This window comes from Panthera leo, chromosome B1 (genome assembly GCF_018350215.1).
Source record: "Panthera leo isolate Ple1 chromosome B1, P.leo_Ple1_pat1.1, whole genome shotgun sequence".
NCBI classification, from domain to species: Eukaryota; Metazoa; Chordata; class Mammalia; order Carnivora; family Felidae; genus Panthera; species Panthera leo.
Genome location: NC_056682.1, coordinates 184426251 through 184451944, shown reverse-complemented (window position 1 = coordinate 184451944; position 25694 = coordinate 184426251). Strand labels below are relative to the sequence as shown.

At 41.6% G+C, this 25694-nt stretch overlaps 2 protein-coding genes and 1 long non-coding RNA gene across 6 annotated transcripts in view; 2 read left to right on the top strand and 1 right to left on the bottom strand.

Annotated features, from left to right (window-relative positions):
- Positions 1-5692, top strand: part of ZCCHC4 (zinc finger CCHC-type containing 4) — a 50046-nt gene extending 44354 nt beyond the window's left edge. The window contains exons 12-13 of the mRNA XM_042936769.1: positions 511-655; positions 5517-5692. Coding sequence (XP_042792703.1) covers positions 511-655; positions 5517-5652 — 281 coding nt within the window. The 3' untranslated portion in view covers positions 5653-5692. The remainder of the gene's footprint in view (positions 1-510; positions 656-5516) is intronic.
- A 4277-nt stretch (positions 5693-9969) lies between these two features.
- LOC122218562 lies at positions 9970-13925 on the bottom strand. 2 transcript variants are annotated; one of them, XR_006202001.1, is made up of 4 exons: positions 13818-13925; positions 12968-13041; positions 12694-12779; positions 9970-10325 (listed from the first exon to the last, which is right to left on the bottom strand). It is a non-coding gene; the product is annotated as an uncharacterized LOC122218562 (long non-coding RNA). The 2 variants fall into 2 exon arrangements; XR_006202000.1 differs by lacking the exon at positions 13818-13925 and having other exon boundaries at positions 9971-10325; positions 12968-13809.
- A 191-nt stretch (positions 13926-14116) lies between these two features.
- ANAPC4 (anaphase promoting complex subunit 4) overlaps positions 14117-25694 on the top strand; it is a 33898-nt gene continuing 22320 nt past the window's right edge. For 2 of the 3 annotated variants that reach the window (XM_042936767.1, XM_042936766.1), the window contains exons 1-9: positions 14120-14371; positions 17351-17456; positions 19135-19267; positions 21028-21102; positions 21225-21251; positions 21344-21388; positions 22015-22099; positions 22771-22875; positions 24675-24758. In XM_042936767.1, the coding sequence (XP_042792701.1) occupies positions 14243-14371; positions 17351-17456; positions 19135-19267; positions 21028-21102; positions 21225-21251; positions 21344-21388; positions 22015-22099; positions 22771-22875; positions 24675-24758 (789 nt within the window). In that variant the 5' untranslated portion in view covers positions 14120-14242. Of the gene's footprint in view, positions 14372-17350; positions 17457-19134; positions 19268-21027; positions 21103-21224; positions 21252-21343; positions 21389-22014; positions 22100-22770; positions 22876-24674; positions 24759-25694 lie in introns of all 3 variants that reach the window. The other variant, XM_042936768.1, reaches the window with a different exon arrangement.

Sequence of the window (25694 nt, the reverse complement as noted above, 5' to 3'; positions counted from 1 at the left end):
ATTTTATTTTATTAATTTAATTTATTTTATTTTTTTAACATCTGTATTTACTTTGAGAGGAACGGGGTGGGGGGGGGGGTGGTGGTGCAGTGGGGAATCGGCAGAGAGAGGGAGAGAGAGAGAGAATCCCAAGTAGGCTCCATACTGGCAGCGTAGGGCCTGAGCTGAAGTCAAGAGTCACATGCTCAACCGCCTGAGCCACCCAGGTGCCCTGGTTTGGCTTATTTTAATAGGGCTCTGTGTCCCTCGGCCAACCCCCATGGTGTCAGTGGCTCCAGCTCATGACTCCTTGAAGGGCTGCATTTGTTGCCATGTATCAGAAAGAAGTTAGCTGGTTTATGTGGGATTCCGACTCTTTACCTTGGCCTCTTTAGCCAAAGTATGAACAACTATGCAAACCAGTCACGGTAATTTCAAGTAAACACTGTTCATCCTCTCTATCATAAAGGTTGGTCAAATGAAAAATTACATTAAATGAACTTCTTCCAAAACTGAATTTTTATTTTATAGCCTGGATCCACTGTAGCATTTGCGGTCACTGTGCTCTTCCAGATCATTCCTGCGGGGCCCCTAAAGATGGCTGCTTTATTTGTGGTGAATTAGATCATAAACGTAGTACTTGTCCTCAGATCACTGCATCTAAGAAAGTGATCAAGTAAGTTGAATTCTTTTATTGACTAGAAACAACTTTTCCTTGTGTGATCCGTATAAAGCAGTCCACAAAGGTGAGCACTGGGGGATTCAGAAGTGCGAGATTGTTGGGTATTTTTACTGTTACGTACCTTTGTGTAGACAGTAGTGTGAGGACATGAAGATGAGTGAAAAAGCCTAACATTTAAGACATGAAAATAACCAAAATACAAGATAGAAACTGATCAACTTGATATCTTTTGTGGTTCATGTGAAATTATAATTTGTGGGGAGAGATTTCAAGCTTTGTTTTTTATATATATTTTTTTAATGTTTATTTTTGAGAGAGATTGGGAAGAGAGAGAGGTAGAGAGAAAGAGTGCGCTCATGCACGCACAGGCTAGGAGCAGAGAGAGGGAGACGCAGAATCTGAATCAGGCAACAGGCTCTGAGCTGTCAGCACAGAGCCTGACGCGGGGCTCGAACTCACAAACTGCAAGATTATGACCTGAGCCGAAGTCAGATGCTTAACCGACTGAGCCACCCAGGCACCCCTGAGAGTTCAGGCTTTATCGACCAACATGATATTTTAGTCAGGGCAGCTGGGATTCAGACACGTGATAGGCGAGGCTGGAGAAGGCATTTCAGATGGAATGTGATTTGTAATCCCACAGTGAACACCTTGGAAAATGGAAGCTATCTCTTTAAATTCTGCAGACTTGGAAAAAAAATTTAGACGTATTAATATTTAAATATGTAAAATTTTAATTTTTACCATTTGTTTTCTATGATTATTTTCACTTCTGCCAATATTTGGTGTTGGTTATAACTGAGAACAAAGTTATCCCAGTGACCACAGTGTATTTAGAAAAACCACTGCTGTTTCAACTGGGCTGATTTGAATGATAATACTTAAGAAAACCAAAAAACCTAAAAGGAATGATAGTTATTGAGTCTTCTTCTTTTATTGTTATGAAAACCAGATAGCCAAATTTAACATTACATGAGAATTGGGATCAGCATAAAATTTTTGAGCTATCTTATAACTTGTGATAAAAAAATATTTCTTAGTATTAGAAATATCTGATGCTATTGTAACTGTTTATAATTGTATTAGAATTCTTGTCCATTTGTTTATTTTTTTGGACAGTGGCAATTATTTTTTTCCACTGAGGTCCAGCTATTTGAATTCTGCCTACTGTTTTACTTTTCCATTACTTTTTATCAAATTTACTTTGAACAATTATTTCCATTAAGTAATCCAGGGTAGAAATGGAAGTTTCTAAATTAAGAAATGTATTGAAGAATCTTATAAAAGAGTTTTTCTTAGAAACCTTTGAGAATTGAAGTACAACTCGGGGTGCCTGGGTGGCTCAGTCAGTTAAGTGTCTGACTCTTGATTTTGGCTCAGGCCAGGATCTCATGGTTGGTGAGCCCCATTTTGGGCTCTGTGCTGACAGCACAGAGCCTGCTTGGGATTCTCTTTCTCCCTCTCTTTGTCTCTCTCCGCTTGCACACACACATGCACACACACGCACGCGCACTCTTTCTCAAATAAATAAACGTTAAAAAGAATAAAGTACAACATAATAAACTATTGGTCTGGGATTGTTGCACCATTTACTGGGTAATTCTGGTTGCAAACGGAGTTAGTAACATGCTCAGACTTTGGTCTGTGATCTTATGATACATGGAAACTGAATTTGCATTTTAGTTATATATTGTAGGCTCTTTGTTGGCTCTTCAACAGCCCTGGCTAGTCTGCTTGGTAGTATTATATTGTTTTCGTTGAGGGAAACCATTTAGTATTTTTTAGTACTAGATTTTATCAAGTTTAATTCAAGGAGCAAATCCATTAGGATGTGGTATACCTGATAAGTCTTTCTTTTAAATATATTTTTTTAATGTTTATTTATATTTGAGAGAGAGAAAGAGAGAGAGAGAGAGAGAGAGAGAGAGAGAGATGGTTTGTGAGCAGGGGAGAGGCAGAGAGAGAGATGGAGGCAGAATCTGAAGTAGGCTCCAGGTTCTGAGCTGTCAGCACAGAGCCTGAGCAGGTCTTGAACTCATGAGCCATGAGATCACGAGCTGAAGTTGGACGCTTAACCAACTAAGCCACCCAAGTGCCCCAAGTCTTTTTTTTTAATGTTTATTTTGTGAGAGAAAGAGCCAGGGAGGGGCAGAGAGAGAGGGAGAGAGAAACCCCAAGCAGCAGGCTCTAAGTGGTCAGTACAGAGCCCCATTTGGGGCTTGAACTCACGAACCGTGAGATCATGACCTGAGCCTAAACCAAGAGTCAGACACTTAACCAACTGAGCCACCCAGGCACCCCTACCTGATAAGTCTTAAATAGTATTACTTTTTTCTCAGAATAGACTCCTAAACTGTTGACAGTTATCTTCAGGTATTTCTTTCAAAAATTTTTCATAATGAAATTGACAAGGTAAAATTTTTTCTTTACAATTGTAAAAAATAATTTTAATAGAGGCACCTGGGTGACTCAGTTGATTAAGTGTCAAACTTCGGCTCAGGTCACGATCTCGTGGTTTGTGTGTTGGAGCTCTGTGTTGGGCTCTGTGCTGACAGCTCGGAGCCTAGAGCCTGCTTCACATTCTGTGTGTCGTGTCCTCTCTACCCTTTCCCTGCTCATGCTTTCTCTCTCTCTCTCTCTCAAAAATAAATAAACATTAAAAAAAAATTTTATATTTTAGCATGTATGGCATAAAAGATATTTCATAGCTGTCTTATATTAATTTGTTTTTTTCTGAGTTTAATTTGCCTTTGCTCCTGAACTGGAATGATGCAAGCTCCCTCTTGTGGTTAATCGTTTTTATCATTACATAAATACCTATAATTTAGAGAACAGCTACTAGGTCAATTGAATTTTAAGGCAAAACAAAACAATTGATTTATACTCAATCAGTTCAGTTTATACTCAGGTGAAAAATTTATCTCCGGAAATTTTTGTTTATTCATATTAACAAGTGAACATATTCTTCTGCTTTTGTTAACTATATATTCTAGTGAGGTCTGGTTCGTGTTTAGTTCTTTTTGTAAGTGGATAAGCCAAAGAAAATTTGTTCAAATTCTGTATACAGGCACACACAGCTTCACTGACTTTGCCATCCAGACATTAGACTTCATTAAGTTTGCTAAATCATCCCTTGTCAGAACATTAGCCTACTTCAAATAATGACTGGAGGGAAAGGAGGTTTATATAACATGCACAAAACAGTGTATGACTGTAGCATTTGTTTTATTTTTGAACGGGTAGGCTATCCGAATCCATAATGCAAAATCTAAATATGGAAAAGGGGAAAGTTGTCAAGCAAAAGTCTGAATAATAGTCATGTGGCACTACTAACAACAGCTCATATTTGTTTAGTGCTTACTGTATGCGTAGCATTTTACATATCTGAATAATTTATAGCAGAGTACATAGTATCAAGGTAATTAAGAACACAGGTTCTAGGATCAGGCTGGTCTGCCACTTCTCCATTGGACGATTTCATAGCCTCAGTTTCTTCCCCTAAAAAAAAGCTGGGGGAAGGAAAAGGAAAGGTGACCTCAGCCTTGTCTCGGTCTCCCAGATCCTTGGAGTCAAAGATTATGCCCACTCATTTCCATCACTTAATAGAGATGTTGTGTGGACAGAAAGCGAGGCTTGAGTTTGCTCCACTGAGGGATTATATATTGTTTATGGAGCTTCTTTCCTAGGTTTTGGTCCTGGGCAGATCAGAAGGAAGCTTTTCCCTCGGACTTGTGGTTTAGGAGAAGTGCATCTCGTGACCGATACTGCCGGGTAGCCTTGGGGATTTTCCAGGTTAGCTGGTGCTGGCAGCCCCAGCGTTTTCCTTGGTTGGTAATGTGATAAATGGCATGATTCTGTAAGTTTGGAGAGAGAGAATGAACGGACAAGTAATCTTTCTTAGCTATAGATTGTCCGTCACTTAGTTCAGAGAGTACCAGAAGCTAAGGATCTGTTTTGTTCTGGTGTGCTTTAGTGTTTTTAGGGGGTGAGTTCCATCTCGTTTGTTTTGAAGCTAGTCTTTCGAGAAGACAGGGACCACAAAATACGGACATCCTGTGTGGCACTTGTCCAGACTTTTACACCCACTGAGGAAGGGAAAATTAGCCGTAGGGCTTATAAGATGGGCCTCTGTTAAGTGTTGTCAGTTTTTCCATCGTGCGATTTCATTTCTCCACCTCTGCTAACTGTCGAATGTATCGGTCCTTTTCCTGAAAAATGTAATGCAAGGATTTGGAGATTGAAGTGCTGAGTTGAGCAGTACAGACGTACCAAAACCAAAACAACAGCAAAAACAAACAAACAAACAAAAACAAAAAAACAAACCAACCAAACAAAAAAACCCTCCTAACTCATTGGCTTTACTGTTTTTAAAATTTAAAGGATCTATATCCCAAGTATTATTTCAATACATAATCAACGTAAACATTGACAAAATATTTTGCATTCTTTCTTCAACATCCCGTGTGCACTTGACATAGGGAGCACATTGAACTCGCCCTCACCACATTCCAAGTGCTTGGATGCCACATGCTGGCTAGAGGCCACCGGACGCTTTAGCACAGCAGCGGTTTTTCCTGGCTTGACTATTTACCTCTGTGGTGTGTTTGTCTCGAATAGATTGTTCTCAATCTGTAGTAACCGTCTGTCAAGGAAATTTCTTTACTCCAGCATATTGCTTAGTGAGGCCTCAGACTACGTCCTTGTTATTATGATTAGGGTTCTGAGGATTTATGCTTAGGATACAGTAAATTCTTTTCCTCCTATTTTCTTATTTGGTCAGCTGGTTAATTAAATCCCAGCATAATTACATACATCATGCTTATTCTACAAAATAATTCAGCACCTTCTTTTTCAGAGCTGTCAGAAAGCAGAAGCAAAGAAAAAGTAAGAAGACGAAAATGGAGACCGTTAAAGAGCAATCCATGAATCACACATCTGTTACAAGGAAGAAGAAAAGGAGAGAAAGAGCCCATCAATATCTTTGCTCTTAAATGTCCAGTGACTTGAGAATAAGAAAGATTTATAGTCCAACCTTTGATGCCATTTTCTGAAAGTGCCACACTGGACTTAAATTCTGTCGCTTTCAAAGGTATGCGCCTTTTGAAGCCAGAAAATAGGCAGGTGGCATTTGTTGGTGTCTGGGCCCCTCAGCAGCCTCTCTGGAGACCTGGGGAGTTGTCCTTAGCTGGTCTGCCAGACCTCTCCGTGTGCCTTCTTTCACTCTTCAAATCTGTCCCAGTCGTATCATTTTGGCCTCTTTTGAACAATGGGCATATAGCATTCTTTTGCAGAAAGTGTCAGAAGAGGAATGAAAGGGGAGACTTGAGGTCTTGTTTATATTGAACACGAGTGTGTTAAATTAGACACAGGAATGTTGTAAGTCAAACATCAAAATACTGTATGATGGATTAAACCCCACTTGCAAAGAAAGGCACAATGAGCAATTATTTGGGGACAAAAACTGAAGATGATGGGAAGAATTTTGACGAGGATAGTCTAAAGATATCAAGAGTATCATCATGGCTTTATGATTAAATATGGGTTTTTCAAGTACTTTTTACAGTGTCCTTTGATGGTATAGAACCACTTAACTGTTGCAGAATGAATGAGACATTTAGAATTATGACTTGCTCTGTCATCTCAATGTCTTTTAAACCAGGCAGTAATTTTATTTCTTTAAAAAAAATTTTTTTAATGTTTATTCATTTTTGAGAGACACAGAGAGAGCATGAGTGGGGGAGGGACAGAGAGAGAGGGAGACACAGAATCTAAAGCAGGCTCCAGGATTGGAGGTGTCAGCACAGAGCCCGGTGTGGGGCTTGAACTCACGAATCGTGAGATCATGACCTGAGCTGAAGTCGGATGCTTAACTGACTGAGCCACCCAGGTGCCCCAGTAACTTTATTTCTTTGTAAAAGTAGTAGCAGAAGGCAGCATAGTTTGGGGATTAAAACCTCTCATTCTTGTTCTGATGAACACTTCTTGACTATATGTCCTTGGCCAGGTCATTCACTCGCAGCCCGTTTCTTCATTATTATTATCATATAATTACTATATTATGTAATAATAGTTATACCACAGGCTGTTTTCTGTGATTATGTTAAATGAGGCACATGTGTCTGGCTCTCGTTCTGTTGGTGAGAAATGTTAAGTGCAGATGGGTGGGGTTGCAGCCCTAATGGTAATCATCTGGTGGTCCAGTATCAGCAGTGAAGGGACTGGGTTTGAATTCTGAGAACAAACAGTTCCTCTCCCTATTTCTCTCTAGGTATCTGACATGATCTCCTTAAGATCCCATAGTTTTGAATGGCTTGCATTTGCATAATGACTTTTCTCCTATTCCCAGATAGTTGCTTTAGAGCAGGTTTGGAGGCATGCTTGCTTGGGCTTAGCTAGAGCCCTGTGAGTAAAGGTACAAGAGCTGCACCCCATCTGGCATGGAAATTCCTTCTGGTCTTTAAGTTAGGGCTGTTGGATGCATGATGTGGAAGGCACAGCGTGGGCCCTGATCAGCTGATGGGGGTGTATATCCGGCTCATCAAAAGATGAGCTAAGCCCCTGGACTTAACATGCATCAGAAAACTCTTCCCTTGTCCCCTTTTTCCATGGAGGTTGCTATGGTGGTCAGAGGGGTGGATTTAGAGGTGACGGGGTGAGATGTGAACCTTTTGCCGAATCATTATGAGTGTTCCCTTCTCTGATTCAGCCATGGGTGTGAACATTGCTTGACTTTCACGGTGGCCCCTGATACCATGCTAAAATCTCTGGAAATCTCCTTGGAAACGCAGACACCTGAGGGACCATGATTCCTCAAGAATCAGGTCCTGCTGGCCAGGGGTTATTATCATCACCCCATTTCTTTAGTTTTAAGGTACCATCAATTGTAAAATGCACTATTGATGGGATTGTAACTTTTCAGGGGGAGAAACCCCATAGCTTATTAATTGTGCATGTTAGATTTTAGGTATATCCTGTTTCAGAAATATTGAAATGTGAAAAAAAGCACATCTTAGAATTGAGGAAATCAGGTATTACTTACAATCAGGAATTATGTACTTTAAAACTTGAACTTCTTAGGAAGTTAAAAATAAGAAATCCGGTGATTCTGTTCTTCTGTTCAATTAATACTAATTTTAAGGACTAACCGCTTCTTTCTTTTCTCAGGGAATAAACTAATAGGATGTAAAGATGTCTCTGGGAGGTAAAGTGTGATGGGAGATGAGGTCATTTGTTCTAATTAGAAATCTGCATATCTGAACATTAAGATACCTACCCAAATCACCAATAGAGGAAAATCCCTAAATCTGACACAGAGCTTTTTAAAAGGATGTTTTTCTTAAATTATTACAGCTAAATTTAATTCCACTTCTTGCTTCTATTACAAAATTTAATGACAGCCAGAGTCACTTTGTAGGCCCTGAATGATCGGATTTCAGGTTTTTTTCTTACATTTAGTTTGATATTTAGACTCATTTATTTCTCCAATCTGCCCCACTGTTTTCATCTCATTCCCTTTGCTCTGTTGGGACTATATCCCTCCATATGGCCCAGTCCCACTGTCTCCAGGGAAGTGTTCTAGGAGTCCCCCTACCAACCGCTACCTTCCTCTCTGAACACTTGGGAGTTCTGCAGCCACACCTGAGGCACCTTTCATGTATTGTTCTGCCATTATATGTACAGATTCTATTTCCCCAAAAGATTGCAGTTTCTTCATGTCACTACCCATTTTATACCATCTTCTGTAGGTGCTCAAAAAATTTGATGAAGGCATGGAATTTTCTAGAAGTTTTCAAATGGTAGGTGTGTTACTTTGCTAAGGCTGCCATAACAAAATATCACAGACTGGGCGGCTTAAATGACAATCATTTATTTTCTCACAGTTCTGGAGGCTGGAGGTCCAAGGTCCAGGTGTTGGCAAGTTTGGATTTCTGATGCCTCTCTCCTGAACTTACCTTCTTGCCGTGTCCTCTCACAGCCTTTCTTCTAGGCTTGTGAGTCCCTGGTATCTCTTTGTGTCCAAATTTCCTCTTCTTCTAAGGATATGAGTCAGGTTGGATTCGGGCCCACACTAATGGCCTCTCCTTCTTAAGGGCCCTATCTCCAAATATAGTGCCATTCCTAAGTACTGGGGGCTAGGGCTTCAACATACGGATTTAGAAGGTATGATTCAGTCCCTAACGGTGGGCCTGCCTAAGATCTGGAGAGGGCTTGGTCTTCTGTCCTATAAGGACTCAAACAAGGAAAACACACCTAAACAATATTGGGAAGTATTTAGAGTCAGTGCGAAGACTGTCCTGACACTGAGGGTTTAGATGTATGTTTCGGGTTGGGATGTGCTCTGTGAGCAAGATTGGCAGCCTTATCTAGACGGCTTTACACGTAGAATAATTCAGCTTTCAAAAAAATAATTAAAAAAAAAAAGACAGAAGAAGAATTATTCAGCTTTGAAGGTGATTTTAAGGAAAACACTTAAGTTGACGTCTGGCTCCTTCAAAGTGATCTATAAAATAGTAGGCATCTATGAGAAGTTTGACTAATTTTTTTTTTTTTTTTTTTAATTTTTTATTTTATTTTTGGGACAGAGAGAGACAGAGCATGAACGGGGGAGGGGCAGAGAGAGAGGGAGACACAGAATCAGAAACAGGCTCCAGGCTCCGAGCCATCAGCCCAGAGCCTGACGCGGGGCTCGAACTCACGGACCGCGAGATCGTGACCTGGCTGAAGTCGGATGCTTAACCGACTGCGCCACCCAGGTGCCCCTTGACTAATTTTTAAATATAAAATCATAGCCCACAAAAGATCCTGGTCTGGTGCTACCTCCTTTTCACAACATCCTTGCTGGTGTCTCCAGTGGAATATTTCTTGCCAGTGAAATAAAAATGTGCATGTTTGTGCATCTTTTCATTTCTCCTTTTAATGTACTTAAATTATGCCCTGCATTAGATCAACGTCTTTGGACTTAACTTCCTCTGTTCAGATTAGAAGCTTTGTTGGTAGCAATGGCCTGCGGACACCGTGGTGTGTGTTCGCTGGCTCCTTTCTGGAGCCGTGCCTTGCACCCAGTGATGTCAGAGACAGCCAACTGCTGTACATGTGACTTCACGAACCTTCCCTACAACCCCGGGAGGCGGGTGGCCGGGCTACACGTTTCCTCACCCACCAGGCGGTAGCTGCTCATAAATGCGGATTGAGTGAATGGAAGTGCCATGTAATATACTTACTCCTTGGTGCCTCAGAACCCTAACTGCGCTACATGAGTCAGAAGCTAATACGCTTAGAGCTGCCTAGGTAAGGAAAGCTTGAACAAAATGCAAAGAAAATCCAATTTCACCTATTTGATGCAATTTTAATTGAACATTAGGACATGGGTTAAATTACTTGAGGGTCAGCTAAGAAGGTCATTGCAATACAATGAAGATAAGATCTCTACAATTTGATTTCAGGCGATTCAGTATAAATGTTAACTCAGCAAGACTGAGGGGAAAAAGCACCCAAAGTGAGCAAGCAGATCTTGGAGCTCTGAGAGAGGAGTTTTATCCCATCAGCCAGACAGTCACGAGATTCTCACACTATGTAGTGGCTTCGTACCACGGCAGACTAGAAGCGTCACATCTGGTGGGCTCCAAGAAAACTGAGCCTCAGTAGACCAGCCCAGTTTCTTCACCTGTGAGCGCAGGGGTGAGGAGTAGGAGAAACCAGGGAAATCAGACGGAACATTTTATATGCTTCACGAGGACAAAAAGAGACAAAGGGCTTGCCTGTTAGCTTTGCAATTAATTAATTAATACACAAGCCAGGTAAATCAAAGAAATTGAAAAGAAACGTCTCCATTCCTACCTCTCAGAGATAACCACCCTTCCAAAGATAGGTTTTTGTATAAATAGCTACACAGACACACTCTAAAGTTTCCCCCAGGAAAATGGGAGTTGGGAATACATACTATTTTGTAATCCTCTTTTTTATCAGCATCTGGACATCAGTTTATACTTACAATAGTCTTATTCTTCAGTATGGATATAGTGTATTTTTTAACATCAATCTCTCATGGTTGGACATGTAAGTTGTTTATATGTTTCCACTCTTGTAAATAACCCTATGATAAACATACTTAATGACCAAATCTATTGTCTTAGGATAAATTCCTATGCATACCTACATATATACTTTTTTCTACAGATGGGAATCACGGGTTGGTCTCCGAATTTCTTCCGTAGAGACAAATGAAACACCACGAATAATTGGTACAGTGTAGATTCACTCTGCCAGGATGGACCATCTCCCAAATGCCTTTCATACTTAGAACTACCCTTTGCGTATTTGCGATTGGTTGTCATATTGAAGAGTGTTGATTGATGGCTTTGGCGGCGTCTTTCCCGCGCTCCCCGTTGTGTGCCTGCCATGGGGTTTGGAAGAGAGATGACTGACATCCTCTCCAGCTCTTGGGGAAGACTTTTTATTGGGCATATTCCATACCCGTCACCTGTGACTGGTGTCAGATACGCTTGTGATAGGGGTTGGTCTAATCACAGCGGCAGCTCGGGACTTCAGTCTTGAAAAGAGCCCTTTGTTTTCTCTCTGAAGGCAGAAGCATGTAGATCCGGTTGCTGTGGGTGGCTTTCCAGTGACCACAGGGGGAGCCAGCCTTATGATGAGGTCCACCCTGAGCTTGGTCCCTGGGGACACCAAGTGGCTGGATCTAGCCTGCCTTGAAGTTGGCCCTATTTCTGGACTTGTCATTTACAGGAAGCACTACTTTCTAGTTATTACTTGTGCCACTTTGAGTCAGTGTTTTTTGCAGCCACGGAGGACAGAGTCTAACACCTATCTTCCACATTTATCTTTCCAGCAAATTCGGTCAATTTCTTATTTTATATGTTTCACCTATTTTATGACTTCAAAATAGATCTCTCAAAATAACAGTCACTCAGATGGCCTAGTTTAGTCACATTCCACATGGCTCCGTCTTCCGTTCCTGTATCCAGTGACTCCCACATATCTGCTCAGGCCCCGACTTTCCCCCCCTCAAACCTGCAGTTCCAGCTTCCTGTTGGCTACCACAGATTTTCACACCGGACCAACACCCGAGCACAGTCCTCACTCACTCAATCCTTTGTCCTGGTCTGCCTGCCCCGGCTTCCCCTTCATACTTCTCTCATTACCTCCTCCCTAAGCCGGCAATGACCATTTCTCCATCCCTGAGTCTGCATGCCTCAATATCCCAACCTTAGTCTTGACTAATCCCTCACTTTCATTCCTTCAGTCTAATCACTAATCAGTTCTTATTATCCTACTTCAGAAACGTCTCTGGAATTGTGCCTCCCCCGACCCCTACCTAGTCTTCCTGCCGTCTTTACCTTCTAACTCATCATCACCCCTGGCACAAGAATTAAGGTCTTGAGTAACCAATGAACCAGTGTGATGCTGTTAACAATATGCCCCCCTCCCGATCCGTTGGCAGCTGTCTGGCCCTTCAAAATTCAACCCTGTACCATTACAACACGTGCAAAGATGTCCAGCATGAGCTAGCCCAAGGGGTGCAGTGGTCAAACAGACTAGCTACCAAAATGTTCATTCAAGAACACCTAGTTCTTGCATTTTTTTTCCCCCTCGGGCACTAGGAAGAGGATGTACAGAGCATGGAAATTCTTCTTAGACTATTTTCTCTTCCATTTTCTTCACACGCACACACTCCCCCCCACCCCACTCCATGCATTTCTACCTCCTTAAAAAGCACCTGGGCATTCTTCCCTTTTCCTGTTGATGCTGTGCCACAGAAGCACAAGTAAACCAATTTGCCAAAGCAGTGTTTCCCTTAGACAACGGGGAAGGCCAAGAAAAGGAGCGGGTGAGACCCAAATCTCCTTTATGGGACAGTGAGAAAAAGGCTGGAAACACCGTTAGTGGCAACTTTGATTTCCAGCGCCCCCCACTCCCACCAGGACACGCGACGTGCTATGGCCACATAACATCATTTGCTGTTTCCTGGCCACATCTGGAACCCCACACCTACACCGTTTCCTGTGCTGTAATACCTTCTGGGAAATTCTCTGGGAATGCTTCTACTCTCCTCTGTCTGCTAGCACCGAGTGACTCCTCCGCTGACAGTCCTTTTCATGTGCTGTAGGAGGGTTCAGAATCAGGATAACTTCAATTTTAAGAAATGGGCATTCAATTTTAAAAATGTTAAGTGGATAGATAATGCCCCCCCCCCCCGCCCCCAGTAGCCAGATTATCTATCACTGCCACCCCAGATCGTTAACACCTGAAAACGCACTTCATGGATACCAAAGGTAAGTCCATTCTCACCTTCAAAATGTTGCCTCCAGAAGAATTTGGGGGTCATGCTAAACTGCAGCAAAGGCAAGGGAAAAAGCCTACCTCTGAGAGGGGGCAGGATAAGCATCAGATAGAAGTCAAGAACAGAGCCACAGAACCAGTGCTTCAAATCTTTGTTGCTGAAGGAATTAGTCTACCTCTGGTACTTCCCAGGGGATATCCAGAGAGAGGGCAAGAAGATAGGGCTTGTTAAAGTTGGAAGGTTCTATCGCTTCTCTCTCCTTCCAGCAAGGGAAAGAAGTGAAAGGTAGATGGGTTTTCTACCAGAGATTTTTAAGTTCCAGAATCACAGGGCGATCCGGTCACATTCTCTGAACCAGAGTCCTAACTTCCGTGAACTTTTTGAACATGCTGACCTTTAAATTTGTCCTGCACAGAGAGACATCTTACAAGTTGGCCAAGCTGACCGGTAAGCCTTTTAGGGCAGAGCCCATGCCCCGTGCGTTTGCGGATCCCAGATACTTTGTCCTAGTACATCCTCGGGTAGCTCCGAGGCCACAGCCCCCATTTTTTACGGTGGGGCTACTCCCACCAATAAACTGTTGACGCTTAATGGGATAATCGGGATATATGCCTACTCAGAGGTTTTGGAGCAGGGCCCTCCCACCTTGGCTGCAAACTGGGATCACCTACGATTTTAATAAATATTGGGTCGCATTCCGTATCAATTCTCTTTTAATTGGTCTGGGGTGCTACCGGGGCGGGGTTAAAAAAAAAATCTCTCCAGGTGATTCTAACCGGGACCGAAAACAACCCGTTTACAGGCTGTCAATGCAGGCACCGGCCGATGAGGACCAAAAATTTGCGCTCCTTTTCTTACCCCCGCAGTCCCTGAAGCCTCACTCCCAAACCTACGCCTGCGCATCGACGCCGAGGGGCGAATTTCGGGGAAACGGGCTGGGGCCGGCGGGCGCGCGCGCACACGCTTGTGACCACGCCTCACCTACGAGCAGGCGTGCGGCCTCGGGGGCGCGCCCGCGCGCCCTCCGCCCGCGCCGCCTGGTCCTCTCGCGAGGAAGTCCGGGCGCCGGAAGTGCCCGGAGCGCGCGGCGGCGGCGCGGTGCGCAGGTTCGGGCGCGCGGTGGGTGGAGGGAGGGAGAGGGCTCCCGGGCCGCGTGGGCCGCTGAGGGGGCGGGTCTCGCAGGTACCGCCGGGGTCAGAGCTCTCCGGCGAGGCCCGAGGGCGGGGCGGCTGCGGGAGGCCCCTGCCGGCCTCCGACTGGGGTGTCCTTGCGGGGCCGCCCTCATGTTGCGTTTTCCGACCTGTTTCCCATCCTTCCGGGTGGTGGGAGAGAAGCAGCTGCCGCAGGAGATCATTTTCCTGGTCTGGTCCCCCAAGCGGGATCTCATCGCTTTGGCCAACACGGCGGGCGAGGTGAGTGAGCCCGACCAGACAGCGAGCGCGTTGCAGACTGCCCCAGCCTCAGTTTCCCGTTCTGTGGACTTGCCGGGCCGCCTGTGTACCACGCCCTTTCCAAAAAGCTGTGAACCTTAAGTGAAAGTGTAAGGGCCCCTATAAGGGAAGGATCATTGATGGGCCCATTTTCCGTATTCCATGGCAAAAACAGTTTTTGCACAATGCTGCCTTCCCAAGTGTCCTTGAGTCATTTATTTGTTAAATGGGCTTTTTAAAAGCCTATGATGCATCACTCATGAACCAGACATAGTAGTAGAGCCACAGACCTTACCCTAAATTTGCGTAGGGTTTAGTAACAGAAGAAAGAAGAGTTACTGTCATGCTGTAGCTGCAAATGTGCGTGCATGTAGCCGCCACAGAGGACGTGTTTCAAAATCTAGAATCTGTTGTCCAAGCTCTATACTGTGGGTCGGATAGCTACCTCCTGGTAAAAATACCTTTAAATTTAGCAAGAGAGTGAAAAGTCCCTGACTGTCCTCAGTGGGCATTTCTTGTTTGTAGCTTCATCAAGTCTAAATCCGCTGTGTCTGCCTTTCTCCCGAGAGTTTTTAATTACCTGGCAGCCATTGTGTAAGGAAACCTTCAGCTGTGCATCTTTCCTCCTTTGGCCTTTTGGCACGTTTCCTGATGGTTGCCTGGCCAGGTGGGAGTTGTGTTGTGTGCAGACAAGCTTGGAAACTAGGTGGTAAGGAACACTTAGCAGCCTGCAAAGCTGCACCACTATAACGACTCCTAATGACTTCTCACCGGGTACGCATGTCTCCTCTCTCAGGTCCCTCCATGAAATCTTCTGGTCTGTCTCCTTTGCCACTGTCCCTCAGAAATCCTCATGGTCTAGAGAGGATTGCAGACAGTACAGCCACACAGCTCCTAGTGTAGGAGGGACGGGCGAGAATGGGGCCTGAGTGCGACTAGGTGTGTGGGTGTAATAGTGGGCACTTGTTTCCATGTTCTCAGTGAAGAAGAAAGAGCGCTGTGTAGGATGGAGAAGAAAACATTGGAAGTTTGGGGAGAAAGGGGTGTGAAAGGCTGACAAGGCAAGTGGACTAGGGAAGTGTAGTAAGATTGCTGGTCAGTATTAAGAGCCACGGGGGGTTGGTGGTCTTGTAGTTTGAGAGGGAACCTAGTGAGCATGGTTGTGTCTCTGCTGTTCTGTTGGACTGTGTGGGCGCAGGCATGGTTGGTTTTAACCAGGGTTGTTTTGCAAGTGTGACCTAGCAAGAGAGATGCAAGAGAGTTAAAGTTACACGGAAGAGGAGCGATTGTAATGATGAACCTTGGATTCTAACATGATTAAGTATGGAAGTAGCATGTGTGAGTGAGCGACAGTGAGTAAGTGGAATCAGTGGGTTGTATGACTTGGTTCCTACCTGGTGGAAGAATTGCAGTTGGTTATTAGTAGGGATGAGCTGGAAGGATAGAGGCAGCGATGAAAAGTGGGAGGTTTGGAACATTATGGCGGCAATTGTAGCTGAAATGATGACAAGGTTAAGGGCATGACCCTGGGAGTGATGGAGGTGAGTTGATGACGCCATCATTAGAAGAAAGGCAATTGAGAACGGAAAAGCCAGGGCGCCGTAGCTCTTGAAATCTGCAGGAAAGATGATGAATAGCGTTGGGGAGCATGAATGAGGCAGGGAGGAGTCCAGATCTTCCAGGAATGAGGCGAATGGCCTCGGGGTCTGTAGATGACTGTAGTTAAGAGGGATAGTAGGTAGCATGATGTGACTGGGTCTGATTCACAGTTAGAGGATTTTAGAGAAGAAAAGTCATCCAGAAATGGCATTGGGCATCAAGGAGGAAACCTACTTCATCTCCTGGCCGGGTAGTACGGGGAACATGGGGTACAAAATGGCTGTCATCTGAGAATCCTGCAGGGAAAAGGTGTCCTTGGGTGAGAAGCATGTTTCAGAGAAGAGAATGAAGATGAGACCTTAAGGGTACCTGACCGTGAATTCCAGAGGGCACAGAGGAAGCGTTTCAGAAGTGGGGAATGGCAGAGATGGGCTCCAAAAAGCACTGAGCTTAGTGGATGAAGGATTCCTTGGGAGGCTTGGCTTCCCTGTGGGGGCCCCTGTACTGAGAGTGAAGGGCGTATGAGACAGGGCAGGGAGAGGGGAAGCTGTGGTGTGGGGAACCGAGACGGTGTGGAAGGGTCTTCGGGAGCATGTGCAGTTTTGAGGCCTTTTCTTCCTTCTTTTCAATGGTTGGATAGAGAATAGAGCAGGGGCAGCCTTAGTTTTGACTCAGTAGGCACCATCTTGACCCTCCATGGTGGGAATTTACCCAAGTGGAAGTGGAAATTTAGAATAAGTGACCTGTCCAAGCTCTATGACCATTAAGTGACACAGCTGAAGTTGGGTACCGAGGTGTCTGATTCCAAGTTTAGTGTCATTTGACCATATTACAGCTACCTTTCTAGTGCTGTTTATGTTATTTTTTTGTCATCATCTTTTTGGACAACCTCATTCCTTACTAAAAGATAAGTCTCCTGTTGACCTAGAAGATAGGAAAATGTGTAGAGTACAGGATCAAATTAGATCTTGTTTCACCCATCTTTTTGAGTATACCTTAAGTTCATTTAGACCTTTCTAAATTCTAATTTCTTCTGATAGCTAAATATTATGCTTGAGATTGTTTTTTTAAATTGTTTATTTTTGAGAGAGAGTATGTGTGTGTATGTGCATGCCCATGTTAGTGGGGGAGAGGCAGAGAGAGAGGGAGACAGAGGATCCAAAGTGGGATCTGCGCTGATGGCAGAAAGCTCCAGGAACCACGAGATCATGACCTGAGCCTAAGTCGGATGCTTAACCGACTGAGCCACCCAGGCACCCCTACTTGAGATTATTTTTAAAGATGTGATAGCAGGGATCTAGGTTTATTTCATCTTTGGAAATGGAGTTTTTATTTTTTGCCATTGTATCTGCTTTGTCTTAGGTATTACTTCATCGACTTGCAAGTTTTCATCGAGTTTGGAGTTTTCCACCAAATGAAAATACAGGAAAGGAAGTGACCTGCCTGGCTTGGAGACCAGATGGCAAACGTAATAACAGGATTATTTAAAAATACATTACTATTCACAAGAAGAATTTTGTAAAGGAAGCTTATTTCCAGAAAGAATTTATTGTGCTTATTATATTTTTATTGTATACTTAATATCAGTTTGGAAACTTTGTTTTTTAGAACGCTTTAAAGTGTTTTCATAGAACTGAGATTAATTTTACTATGTTGTTTCTTGGCAGAGATCTCTCTAAAGAGAAATCTGACTTCTTGGCAAAGATAACTCCTAAAGTGAAATCTGATGGAATATGCAAAATACTTAGGTTTTATTCTTGATGCTGTCTTGTGCTGCACTGATGGCCCAAGCTTCATCTTCCATTCACTCGTCCATTCAGTGCCACTGTGGCCTTTTCTCCCAAAATTGTATGTTAACATTAAATGTGTGGCTCATAAATATTCTGTCTTCACGAATCCTTGCCTCACCCGAAGGACTCTCAGCTCTGACCCCATTCCTTCCATTTCTGTATGATCTTTCTCCTGGTGCCCTTTATTTTGTAGCTTGTTATGGCTTTGACAACTGAACTCTCTCCTTCCCTGTTGTTTTACAATGACAGTAGTTACTTGAGCTGTTGTGCACATACAGTCCATACAGTAAGATGCTGTAAATTGTACAGCTTAAAGTTCATCTGTTACCATTGGTGCTTTAAGAAGAAAAGCTGAATTGTTTTTGTAAAATGATATGTATTCCACATCGCTCATTTCTTTTCTTGTACATATAAATGAGTATGCAAAAACACCCTGAAAGCCTCAGCTGTTTCTGGCTGTACTCAATTTATTCAGCTCTTGTTTTATCTTTTATTTAAAAAAAAAAATGTATGTGTAGAATTAGAGGGTTTTTATAAATAACATCATGAGATCTTGTACTATTCATGCAAAAACACTAGAATCTCAAATATAAATCATGAAAGTCAGTGTATGTTGATTACACTGTGTATGTATACACACACACACATATAGATAGATGATTTCTTAATCATTAAAAAATATGCCTTGTGTTTTTGGACAGTGAAATAAAGTTTTGTTAGGTAGTGATTATTTCAAGATTGCTTTGATTTGTTTTGAAGAGGAGACCTGGATTGCCTCACATCCAGCTAAATTGCATGTGTTGGTATACAGTGAAACTCAAAGCCGTCTACTTAGAAATTCCTAAATTTGGTTTGTTATGAAGATATCAATGACTTATGTGGAGAAACTGTACAATATAATTCAGCCACAGTGAAAGGAAGAACTCTCCTCAGTATTTGATGGCCTTGTTTCTCATTAAGGGTTAGAAACAAAAGAAATATAAAACCTTCTGAGAACCAAGCAGATGGAATTACTTCCAAGACAAGCAAATCTTGGTGATATGCTGTTGTTTAGCTGCTGAGACCTGTTCTGTATCTTCTGCTTGGTGTAACAGGGTTCCGGTCCAGAGGCTTTGAGGTGTAAGATGTTAAGTGCAGCACGTTTGAGCATTTGCAAATAAGCTTAGATAACAGCAAAACTATGTGCAAAGATATCTTTCAGTTTTTAAAATATTATTTAGAGGAAGGATTTTTAGGTTAAATAATTTCTATGATTATGATGCATTTGAAATAGTAAAACCGGACAAGAAGCGAAATAGCCTTTTAGTTTTCTGGAATGTTGCTATAATTTATCCTGATTGTTTCTTCTTGTTTCAGTCTTGGCCTTTGCTCTTGCTGACACCAAGAAAATTGTTCTGTGTGATGTAGAAAAACCTGAAAGCTTGCACTCTTTTTCCGTGGAGGCTCCAGTTTCTTGTATGCATTGGATGGAAGTGACTGCAGAAAGCAGGTGGAGTCCTCAACAGAGAACCCCGATAGTTACAGCAGGGCGGTCGTGCAGCTTCCGCTTTTTAACATGGAGACTTAAGACTATCTGAGTGTTGACCATGGACACGTTGCATTTAACTTTGGGTTTTAAGTTTATCAAGATGACATTTTTTAATGCTTTGTTAGATTTTTTTTCTTCTAAAAATGTGTGTTTTCTTTACTGGACCAATAGTGCCTGAGTGGCTAAGATTTTTCTTTGCTTTTTTATTTGTAGGAGTTTATATCAGTGATTTATACTTTCAAGTAATAGATGTTAAAATTGCTAATTAGCAAATTGAGGTTCTGTTTTCCTTTTCACCATCTATTTTTGGCAGAGCTTTGTTTTTTTGCATCTTAGTAGATATGCTGAGTACAAAAAGCGCTAAATTGAGCACTCTGTTCTGATGCTAAATGAGTTCTCTCTGTATCCTTGGTCCTTATAGTTTCCTTGCTTCATGAAAATAACTTTTTGCCTTAGTCTACAATCAAGTAATATTCCAGGCTTGCAGTAAAGATGGTGTAAAGGATAAGTAGGTTTAGCTAATACTGAAAATAAAGGTTTTTTTTTTTGTTTTGTTTAGGAAATATGGTAATTTTGTTTTCAGTAGCTTTTCCTTTCTAATTAAGTTTTGAGTTAATATCAGATTAACTAAGGGCGGGTCTGTGAAGAATTGGATAACAAGGATATAACGTGTTTGAAATTCACTATGGATAAAACAGTGAATATAGCAAATTTAGATATGTGCTACCCATCATCATCAGGGTAAGCAAATGGTCACATGAATATATAGATGCTTAGAGGAGCAGAGTATGCCGTGTCATTTCTGTGACATTCCAGGTACCTGCTAAGTGTATCCCTAACATACTTTCTACTAATAATTTAGAAATATAATATGGAGATTCCAGGGTCTCAAAGGGCACCTAGTTTGTATGAAAGTGGAAAAAAGGTTTGCCAAGTCACCACTTTTTCACCTTTTCACTCATTTATTACTAACCTTAATATGGAGGTAGAATTCAGAAGAGGGGATAAATAAGATTTATACTAAACCCTTGGTTTGCAAGGTCCAGAAACGTGCTTGTAATCCAAAGCACTCGTATATCAAAGCAAATTTCAAGAACCTTTGGCTCAGTTATGATCATGTGACATTTGGTGTCAGGTGCAGCTCGTATTGCAAGACTTCTCTCGTTTATCAAGTTAAAACTTATTAGAACTATTTGCTCCTCTGGCTGAACCCTTGCAGAACAAGTTACACTCAATCCAAGGTTGTACTGTATTTCAAAATACGTAGTAGTATCTCATATACCTGCCAGGTTGTCAGTTCCCCAAATGTGTATAAGCTGTTGAACCCACAGTTAAATGATACAATAACTGCGGTGTTCTCTAAAATTATTCTTGGTACTCATATGTTCATAAATATTATAAATTCTTAGTATCTAATACTGAATACCTAGGGAAAATTGTTAATTAATATTTGTTCCTCTAAGTATCAAGTGGCTGGGTTTTTTTGTTTTTTGTTTTTTTTGGGCAGAAATAAAGCCCCTTGTAAGTGAAGAATTTCCTATTTTTCTGTTTCCTGTTTGCGATTGCCATAATGACTATTTTATAATACTAAAATATGTGTGGCATCTGTTTACCTCATAATGTATAATATATAAAACTGAGTCTTTTAAAAATACTGTTTTTTAATGGAAAGACAGGTATAATCTTTGGTATTTTTGTAATGCCTCTGCTTTTCTTTTCAGTGTTCTGACATCCTTTTATAATGCTGAAGATGAATCAAATCTTCTCTTACCTAAATTACCTACACTGCCAAAAAAGTAAGTACCAGAGTTTAATTTCATTGTGGATTTCTCTTTACTTTTAATACTGTGATACTTTTCTCGTGTGGTTTAAAAAATACGTTTCTGTTATTTTTACACCAGTCTCTGTTTTTCTCTAGTTATAGCAACACCTCAAAAATATTTAGGTAAGCTATGCCTTTTTGTTTTCAATTAAGATAATCTTTTATTAGTTGAAAGATGTAGTTGAAAGGTAACCTAATTTATTTTTATATTTTAGTGAAGAAAATTCTGATGAAATTATTAAGCTTTTGGGAGACGTCAGGTAAATCTTGCAAAGATCTTAACAAGTCTCATGTCTTTAAGTTGCTACTTGAGCCAGAATTTAGGGTTTCAAGGGCAGTTCCTTTACTTGTCATGGTATTTCATTGCTGACAAACCTCAGAACAGTATACAAGCATTAGTATCATTTACTTGTTTTTGTGTGGTCTTGGATCGTGTCAAGTTTAATAATGCTATACTGTACCTTGATTTATTTTAATAAGTAAAGGAGGTAGAAGTTACTGGAGTTTCTAAAATTTAAGTTTAAATATTCCAAATTTTTAAAGCCCCTTTAATATACATGTAGCATCAGAGCCATGATTCAGCCGATGGCACTTTGTGTTAGAAAGGATTGTGTTGTGATTGAGAGTATATAAATGCAGTGGTTGTGAAAATATCCTTATTTTACTGTAAACTGATGCTCTTCAGGCTGGAGCAAATTTATCTTCCTTTGAAGAAAGGAGTAAGCCTACTATGATGGAATATGAACTATTGGAGAATTTGGTGTTTCAGCTTTCCTGTAGGGGAGCCTCAGCTTGCAGATTATTTGAGAGCAAGGACAATTTCTGTCTCAGTTTAAGAACTCGATCTTCTCTGTTGTCCTCAGCTTGTTGCATTACTTTTAATTAGGCTGAATATTCTTGTCCTTGGAGGAAGCTCTGGATTTATTGAGCTTTATGCGTATGGAATGTTCAAAATTGCTCGAGTCACGGGGGTAAGTTTTCCTTTAAAATTTTCGATACCATTTCTCAGAATATACCACCTAGAATACACCGGCCAACTGATTTATGGAAAAAGAATGAGACACTAGCCTTTTTTTTCTCCGTTTCAGTTATTGGATTCTTCGTTGTTAAATGTTAGGAGAATAATTTTCTTACTAAGATAAAATAGTAGTCCTATGGTATCGATGAAGAACAGGGACTGTTAGTGGAATTAGTCAAATTTTTCATAACGAAAAGATGGGTAGGACGCACTTGATGATGATTGAATGTTTTTGTAGCCTGTAGTCCGGGTGGGAGCTACAGTTTGTGATCGGAGTGTGAGGAACGTCACAGGAGCCATCTTGCCTTCGTACCGGGTCTGCCGTGGTTGTTAAGTCTCGGTCTTCTCTGTTAGCTTTTCTGTCCTCTTCTTGCCATTCCTGAGACGGAGAGGAAATATCGTTGGCTCTCCAACACTTGATTTGGGACCTTGATGGAGGGGTGTGTGCGTGTGTGTCTCCTTGCGGACGAGGCGGACACATACCTTCGTGTCCCACAGGCGTGGGAGGAGCCAGGCGTGTGTGTTTCTGCTTTCAGAGCTCTGGGAATTTTTGTTTCCTGTGTTGTAAGCAGATGCAGCCTAGCAATAATACTAAACAGAGCAGGGTATTTGACTGTTTTACAGATCGTCGGTACTTGTCTTGCATTATGTTTATCTAGTGATTTGAAATCGTTATCCGTGGTCACAGAGGTTTCTGCAGGTGGTGCCTCAGAGGTTTCATACTTCCAGGTGAGTACTGAAACTTGGTCGCAGCAGAGAGTAAATACAGATTTGTAAGGTTTTGATAGGTTTTTATTATCCTCGTCTTTGGATTCTAATGGTTATTAAAACAAAGCAAAAAAACGACAACAGCTTGGAGCTTCTCAATCTCATATTTAGAATCTTATTCTAGTGAACACTGTTATTACCGTGGCCCAGTATAGTTTTCATGGAAACAGTGTTTTGATGGTTTATTAATGACCATGTTAATTGGTTGCTAAACCAGTTTATCTATGTCCCAAGTGTGTTCTTAGGACTCGGGTCCTAATAATAATAATCATAGCTAATGTTTATTAAGTGTTTAATGTGTGCCAAGTACTGAGTGATTCATTGTAGTCCTTTTGAATCCTCACAGCCACTTAATAGGTAGGTTCTGTTATTATCCCCACTTGATAGATAAGTAAACGGGCACGCAGAGAAACTGCAGCGCTTGCTGAGTGTTGTCCTACATTTAGGAAGTGACCCTGGGCAGCCTGGCTCCAGAGTCGGTGCTCTTAACCGACACATTTCCTCTTGTGGACGATGATCATTTAATGCTGGCAAAAACTTTCTGTGCCGTATGCTGTTTGTATTGTAGATTGTGGAAACTGGGTCGACTTCTATGGAGTATTTAGACTGTGCCCTTGCCTTTAAGAAAATCTTCCCTAGATTTTCTTTTTCTTTTTCTTTTTCTTTTTCTTTTTCTTTTTCTTTTTCTTTTTCTTTTTCTTTTTTTTAAAGGTTTTATTTTTTTTTTTATTATTTAAAAAAAAATTTTTTTTTTAATGTTTATTTATTTTTGAGACAGAGCATGAACAGGGGAGGGTCAGAGAGAGAGGGAGACAGAGAATCTGAAACAGGCTCCGGGCTCCGAGCTGTCAGCACAGAGCCCGATGCGGGGCTCGAACCCACGGGCCGCGAGATCATGACCTGGGCCGAAGTCGGATGCTCAACCGACTGAGCCACCCAGGTGCCCCTAAAGGTTTTATTTTTAAGTAATCTCTACACCCAGCGTGAGCCTCGAGCTCACAATCCCAAGATCAAGAGTCGCACGTTCCACCAACTCAGCCAGCCAGATGTCCCTTCCCTAGATTTTTATACCAGATAACCCAGCCGCTTAGCCTCAGGATGCATGAATTCCCAAACAAAAGTAGAACAAAATGATGCAGAATGCGCTGTGTAGGAGGCTTTCCGGTATTCATCGTTCTGTCAGAGCTTGGGGGGACCCTGGACTTCCTGATTCCCTGGACTAGTTGTTGACATTTGCTCTTCCTCTTAAAGTTCTGTGGAAATAGGACTTCTAGGATTGCATTTGGTGCTATACTAAAATGATTCATTATTTCTTTGAAGTTTGTAATGGATATTCTTTTAAACAACAGCTTTATTGATCGATATTTCTTGTACCATTGCAATAGATATTTAATATGTGTTTATCAGGAACATACAGTTTTTAAAAAACTTTTTATATGTATTTGTAATCATTTTTTAAATTCCTCATAATAGTGTTAGGAAATAGTGTGTGATCTTTATTTAGCTATGGAGAGGGGATTGCTAACCTAGAGAGGGTGAGCTGTGCCCGGCTAAACATGACAGATTAGAAAATCCTAAGGTTCTGTTCTGTTAGGCTCCAATGGAGCAGAATTCGGTCATCGTCTTTCTGATAATTTAGACCTCGACTCCTCTTCTAAACTGTAGGATTTTTTTTTTTTTTTTTGAGCTGGGAGGGACTTTTTTTTTTTAATCTTTAAAAGAAGTGTGTAATTATAACTCACTTTATTTTGATTTTACAGCTTGAAACCAATCTATTGTACTCTTTCTTACCTGAAGTAACGCGGATGGCTAGAAAGTTTACTCATATTTCAGCTCTTTTACAGGTATTTATTTCTGTCTTGTTTTATGTGAATATTTACTCTAAGTTTTTAACAGTCTATAAATAAAACACAGATTTTATTCTGTAAAGCTAACTATCTGTGGTGTAAACATGTCTATTTGATAATCTAATAATAAATATCCCTTAAAGCAAGAAAAAGGGATTTAATTGAAAATCTATTCCCACCCATCTCTTTTTCTCCAGAAGGAAAGAAAAAAGTAGTTTAAATCTTTTGAAAATATTCCTGTGAGTGAAATAACATTTTTGAATTTTAATTTTTATTGCAAATAAAGCATTATGGAAAACAGCTCTCATACCAGTTTGCTTTTTATGCATAATAAACCCGCCCCATACTAGTTTGTGCTACTGTAGGTCAGTGTAGCCCAGCAATTTGGGCTGGGCTCAGCAAAAGGTTCTGTTGTTCTGGGCCAGGTATGGCTCATCTCATCAGGGCCTGGTCATGTGTCAGTGGTCAGCTGGCTGGTCTCAGTGTCCCTTACTCATGATGGCTCCACATTTGTCATCTCCAGACGGCTCGCCCAGGCTTGTTTGTGACATGGTGGCCTCAGCAGGGATGTCGAGTGCCAGTGGACATGTGTGAAACCATTTGAGGCCTTGGACTCAGTGTCAGTTCTGTTTGTTGGTCATAGCAAGACACGAGGCCAGCCCAGATGTCTAGAAATGGACCCTCTGTAGAGGAGCTACAAACAGTTGGGTCCTTCCTTTTTCAGTCTGACACAGTCACTGACTTACTTGATGTGAAAGATTTCTGGAGATCAGTGTCTTTTTAAGGATTCTGTTTGAAAATTGAATAGCTGACTAAACCAGCATTTTGACAGTTAGTGTACATGAAACATACATAAAAAGCTGGAGGATGTCTGTTTTACCAGATAAAAATTTAATTTCAGAATGTTTGATGGTTAAGTGATTATCAAGCATT